Source organism: Dreissena polymorpha, chromosome 12 (genome assembly GCF_020536995.1).
Source record: "Dreissena polymorpha isolate Duluth1 chromosome 12, UMN_Dpol_1.0, whole genome shotgun sequence".
NCBI lineage: Eukaryota > Metazoa > Mollusca > Bivalvia > Myida > Dreissenidae > Dreissena > Dreissena polymorpha.
The window spans coordinates 15617593-15623447 of record NC_068366.1 but is presented as its reverse complement, the minus strand read 5'-3'; the positions used below and the strand labels follow the sequence as shown (position 1 = coordinate 15623447).

Sequence of the window (5855 nt, the reverse complement as noted above, 5' to 3'; positions counted from 1 at the left end):
ACACTTATTGTATACAAGGATTCAATACACCAGTTGCATGGAATTGTTGTGTATCATATTACTAGTTAACATAAATATCTGAAACACTGGTTGTAGTAAAGCTGATACTACATTTTAAGTTGAGCTGGTTACTGTATTTACCATTGTTTGATTTTTTACTTTGTTAATGTCTATCATGGTTATACGTTTCTCTGAATGTATAACGATGTGATATACAATATATTAACCTTTGTGGTAGCAATAGTGCCTATGAAATATCCTTTTAAGGGAATACTTGATAGGAAAGATATATTTTTTATCTTTAATCCAGTTTTTTAAAACTTCGATTGAACAGAGGCAGTCTTTATCTTGAATGTGGCTTCTCAAATTTAATATTTAAGATAAATCAAGTAGCTAGGCTATAAACGACTATCAGTTTAAGTTTACAACCATAGATATTTGGCTTTCAGTTGAAAAAGCCTGAGACCTATATAGTTTAGTTTTTGGAATAATTTGGTGAACAATTATCAAACATTCCGCATAGGTCTATTAAAATGATTGGATATTTGTCGTGTTTGATTTTACTGCCATATTTTGTTTTTGGACAGCGGTGTGCATCGCAAAACAACTGCAATGACTGCATGAATACCAACCCGTTTATTCCGATTAAAAACGTAACATGCAGTTGGTGCCCGCTCGACAGAAAATGCCATACTTTTGGTTCCAATGAGATTGTTTTATTAGGACTTTTAACAAAAATCGAGAACCCATGTAAACGGAGTATGATTATTAAAGAAGATTCTCAATGCTTTCTATATTCTGATGAAGGTTTGGCTTTCGATCCGACCAAGGCAAAAATATTTGCGGGCCTTTCTGCTGCCGCTTATGCTGAAAGTAAGTACCTACAGAAATGCATTCAAAGAGTTGTACCCGGAGAGGACTATTCGCTTGTGGTAGCTATCGGAAGCAAGTGTAACATGGGAACTACAGAATATAAAGAATGTTTTGCTTTCGTCGCGATATCAAAAACGAGAAAAGAAATTTTAATTTCATTCCGGGGCACCGCTGGTGATAATGATCAAATTGTGGATGAGGCTTTGCACTGGGGAAAAGTACCATTCGGAGATAATGATGTACGGGTTAATAAATACTTTAACAACAGCTTCACAAAACTGTATGATCCATGCGTACTCAATAGCGTAAAGGAACTTGTCGTACGTAACAGGGACTACAATGTTGTAGTTACCGGTCATTCTCTTGGCGGAGCAATGGCGTCATTGGCTGCATACGCTCTGGTGACAAGAAATGTAGTGGACAAAAGGCGACTTTTCTTGTATACGTATGGAATGCCTCGGGTCGGAAATAAGGAGTACGCATATTATCATGACAGACTTGTTAGTAACAGTTGGCGCATCATAAACGGAAAGGACATAGTTCCGCGGTTACCGTTAATTAGCCAGGGGTTTTATCACCATCAAAAAGCTGTGCTCTATCTTGCAGACATGACCCCAACTTCACGATACAATATATATCCAGATAACGAAGATCCGGAAACGATGAAGGGTGTAGGTTCCAAACCAGATCACAAGACCTACTTTGGAATACCGATTGGCACTTTTTGTGAAACGGATTTGAATTACAACCCGACTATGGAATCTCGGTTCCAAGTGAACCGTTGCCAAGTTGTTTCGGCACAAGAATTGGATGACATGGCTCTAGCAGAAACAAGTAAGTCAGTGTATTATTTTATATAGGAAATTCACAATAGAAATTTTCAATTCATACGCATACCCCGTACCAAATATTTGTATTAACGGCTGCATGATGAGTATATAATCTTTTAAGTTACTTAAAATTTGTACAACTAGTATTTATCATAAAAATGTGCATAACATATAGATTTGTATTTCTTTCATTTGATAGCAATGTGTTACATGCTCCTCGTTACATCTTTATATATCTGTTTTCAGCTATAAAGAATGTATCGGAAAGTGTTTGCGATTTCACCAGGGATTTCTGTGACTGGATCCGCACACCAAACATAACATTCAATTTTCAAAGAAAGAATGGCCCATCTGATAGTAACAAAAAGACAGGACCATCTGCCGACAGACATAATTCAGCTTCCGGTATAATTAATAATTTAGGAACATATTATACATTCATACATGCAAAAAAATAATTTTAAAATATAGAAAATAGCACATGACATACCTCGTAAAATATTTGACAAAGAGTAAAGACTGCTCTTTCCTCAATGACATTTCTTTTTAAGATTCAAATGGTGTTCCCACGCGCAAATTTCGGAATGACAAATTTAAAAACGGGCCTTCAGAGCGGTTTTAACATACAAGATATATTCTAGTTTTGCACAATACAAAACTAATCGGAGATACACGTTCCATCACTTGTGTGCTCATTAACAACAATAACAACTACAACAACAACAGCAACAACAACACCTTTAACACTCCTTAGTTTGTGCACGTCAAAATGAAACCTGCGCTAGTGACAGACAGACGTGACTCGAGCTCATTGCACTAAGTTCGTTGCGATCGAAATGCTCCTTCTGAATTGAAGCATTGTAAATATTTGTTAAATTAATGTTATGAATATGCATACCAAATCCAAAAGTAATTTAATTATAGGAGTGAATTTAACATTCTGACCATAACATACAATTAGTACAATTATGTAAAGTTCGAGATTGCTTCTTTCAAATTTGGTTTCACATCGCTAACTTTTTGTCACCGCCCATTTTAATAGTTTAATATTCCCACTGCATAAATTATCGCAAGAAGTCTAGGCCAAAAGTTATTTTAGTCAGTTATGCTAAACATTAGTAAAACTAGCTTCACACATACGACACATCCATAATAGCATATACTTGTTAATTTACAATATGTGATCACTAAAAATAAACCAGCCATTTAATAATTTATAAGTAAATATCCATTTCGACATGAATTTTAATAGTTTTACGCTGCAAAAAATCAGATCGCTGTTGTTTGAATTTAATATATGATATGATATTGAATGCATATTATCTTTTCTTTTGATAGGTTATTACGTATATGCTGATGCTTCAGACAATGAACACAAAATAGCAAAATTACGCTCGCCAAATTTCGTTTCCGGAAACTATTGCATTGAGTTCTATTACCATATGTTCGGAGATGATATGGGGTCGCTTGAATTGTTAATGTATACATCAAAGACTCCAAGAAAAGCAGTTTTCAAGAAAGAAGGTAACCAAGATAACCATTGGAGACATGAACGTGGTACCGTTGATACAACCAAGCTTGGCAGCGCAGATATGCATGTATGAAACGTTTGGCATTTTAATGAACATATTCGCTCATGTATCAACATACTTGATTGGAAATGCTCGCAATGTTATTGAAATTCCTGTACCGTTAAATTAGTGTATTAGATTGGGTTATCATTATTTAATAAAAATTTAAAGTCGAATGAGTGGATATATTAACAAAATATTCAAGAGGTAAATGACAATATGCAATTTTGACTGGTTCACAGTGCTTTTTGCAAAAAGTCGTGTTCTTGTGAATTTTCATTTTATCGTTTTAAAGTACAACTTGATTAATTGATTATATATATTTTTTCAGTTTGAGTTTGTCGCCACAATTGGTAAAGGTTACAGAAGTGATATCGCCATTGACTTCGTGAGCATCTTGAAAGGAAAATGTTAAAGAAATCCAACACGACTAAAAGAACCGCTCGCTTGTGGAACAGACTATAACTTAAGATTTCCAGGAATTATAACCGTTTTTTAGTCATAAAAACGTACGAACAACGTTTCTTATCTTTTTTTGTATTTCATGCGTTCGATAAGAATGTATTCAAATACTGGTTTAGTTAAATCTAACTTAAACATAACTTATTTGCCAAACCCACCAACTACTAGATGAAAACTAAAAATAAAATTTCTTAATTTCACATTGAGAAAAAGATTAGGAACTTACCATGGGCACGTTATACTAGTGTATTTTTTTTAAATATTACAAAACAATAGAGTTACAGCTCATTTGAATTTTGTCGTTGGCCTCCGTTATTCCCTTCCCCCACCCCACACACACACCACATGAAATGAAGATAAAGGTGATGAATCGGGATGTAGTTTTGTTGGCACGACATGTATCTGTCTCCAAACCTGTGTGGTGTGAACATGTGTGTCTGTCAGTGTTTAGTGTTTATACGTGCATATATAACTTTTGTTTTTGTTGCCAGATATATATTCTTTGTTTTTATATATTTTGATTAATTCTTAAAACCCCGGATCAGACATAGCTTCACATTATTTAAAATGTACCTCAACAAGGCTTATGGAAAACCCACTTCGTTCTCGTTCGAGTACCATTTGATAATGGTTTAAATATGATTGCCGTCAAACAGATTGATAATTAATAAATATGCGCGTCGCTGCTTTTCGGTCTATCAATGCTTTGTCCGAGCAAAATCTCGGGTAAATTTTATAATAACTTGACATTAATGTTCATCATAAAGGTACTATGTGTTGCTGTAAAGATCGTTTATTTCACTTTTGACGATTATTTGTTTTTAACCACATACTGGAAAAACTGTTGTTTATTATAAATACATTACATAAAGGTCCTTGTAAAACATATTATGTTTGGCAAACAGGATAACTCGTTTCATAGAGCGCACCAATGTTTTGTGTAAACAAGACAACTTGTCTTATTAGTAATTTTTTCGAAAGAGAGATTAAATCATAACACAATTATTGAATGTTGAGGACGTAAGCACTTTTTTAATTGTTATTCTAACACGGCACGCGACTTGTTATCGATAGACAAAGAAGGAAATCATGTGTGGGTTATTCTGCAATTAAGTATGGGCGGAGCTTAATGTTTCGAAAAAAGTTCCGAATACATAAAGAAAATATTGCAGTAAAATGCACGTGCTAAAACCCGCTCTAAAAGAAATGTAATAAATGTAGCATGTATATAAATGTATGAAACAACACATTGTATATTTGGTGATAAGTGGCATAACCACGCCTGCAAAGAATGTTATTTGTTTAGAAACGTTATTAATAAAACATTTATAGCATGTCAAGTTTTCAGTAGCACCAATAAACGTGACGTCATTCAGTTTCTACGATTGTTGTTTTCAATGAAAATGACGTCATTTGCAAAATATTTATGAATGAAAACGACGTCATATGTTTGTACAATTTAATGACGTCACTTAATAGTGAACTTTGTACTAAGAGTATTGAAAAATATAGTTCACGCCCAAAAGCTTGAGCCAAATCAATCAGAATCGTGTTAGAATCGAAATAATATTTTTCTATGATGGTTTGTTTTCGAATAACCCACAGTAAGTAGTCTAGATGCGTGTTATCAAATCACTCGTGCTTCGCACTCGTGATTCAATTCCTACGCATCCATACTCCTTACTGTGGGTAATTCGACAACAAACCATGATAGAAAACTATTATTTCTTAAATAATGTAAACTATGTGTTCAGATGTCAACAATATTCTTATTAAGAACTTTAGCAACGGTATTTGGCGATCCTGTTAATACCACACCGAAACATTTAGTGTTCTTTGGTAAAACTACTTTGCATATTTCTGTCAAGTAAGTGTTTTGCTTTGTACTTTGTTTGTTCGAAATACAACAAAAGCAGACCTATTAGTTGATTCTTTCATTAGAAGCGACGTATCTTCAGGTATAGCTCTCATTTTAATAAGACATACGATAAATATCTTTGGAAATTTGGATTTGGTCACAACGCTGAACAAAAACTAACAACAATAACATAAAAGTCAAGTATGTTCTCAAACTGTTCAATAAAGTAATATTAAAGAGATAAATAAATGCCTGGTTCAA

At 33.9% G+C, this 5855-nt stretch overlaps 1 protein-coding gene across 2 annotated transcripts; it reads left to right on the top strand.

The window, feature by feature from the left end:
• The first annotated feature begins 387 nt into the window (after positions 1-387).
• LOC127852188 (MAM and LDL-receptor class A domain-containing protein 2-like) lies at positions 388-5111 on the top strand. 2 transcript variants are annotated; one of them, XM_052386065.1, is made up of 5 exons: positions 388-873; positions 1480-1707; positions 1950-2108; positions 3042-3301; positions 3606-5111. In XM_052386065.1, exons 1-5 carry the CDS (start codon positions 534-536, stop codon positions 3687-3689), a joined length of 1071 nt encoding a protein of 356 aa, XP_052242025.1. In that variant the 5' UTR covers positions 388-533; the 3' UTR covers positions 3690-5111. The 2 variants fall into 2 exon arrangements, with proteins under 2 accessions (XP_052242025.1, XP_052242024.1); XM_052386064.1 differs by having other exon boundaries at positions 391-1707.
• Positions 5112-5855: the final 744 nt, after the last annotated feature.

Excerpts from the sequence above, each read along its gene's own strand:
- LOC127852188 (XM_052386064.1), top strand. The coding sequence starts at position 534 with ATGATTGGATATTTGTCGTGTTTGATTTTACTGCCATATTTTGTTTTT. Across the intron at positions 1,708-1,949 it reads CATGGCTCTAGCAGAAACAA|CTATAAAGAATGTATCGGAA; the intron begins GTAAGTCAGTGT and ends ATCTGTTTTCAG. Across the intron at positions 3,302-3,605 it reads TTGGCAGCGCAGATATGCAT|TTTGAGTTTGTCGCCACAAT; the intron begins GTATGAAACGTT and ends ATATTTTTTCAG.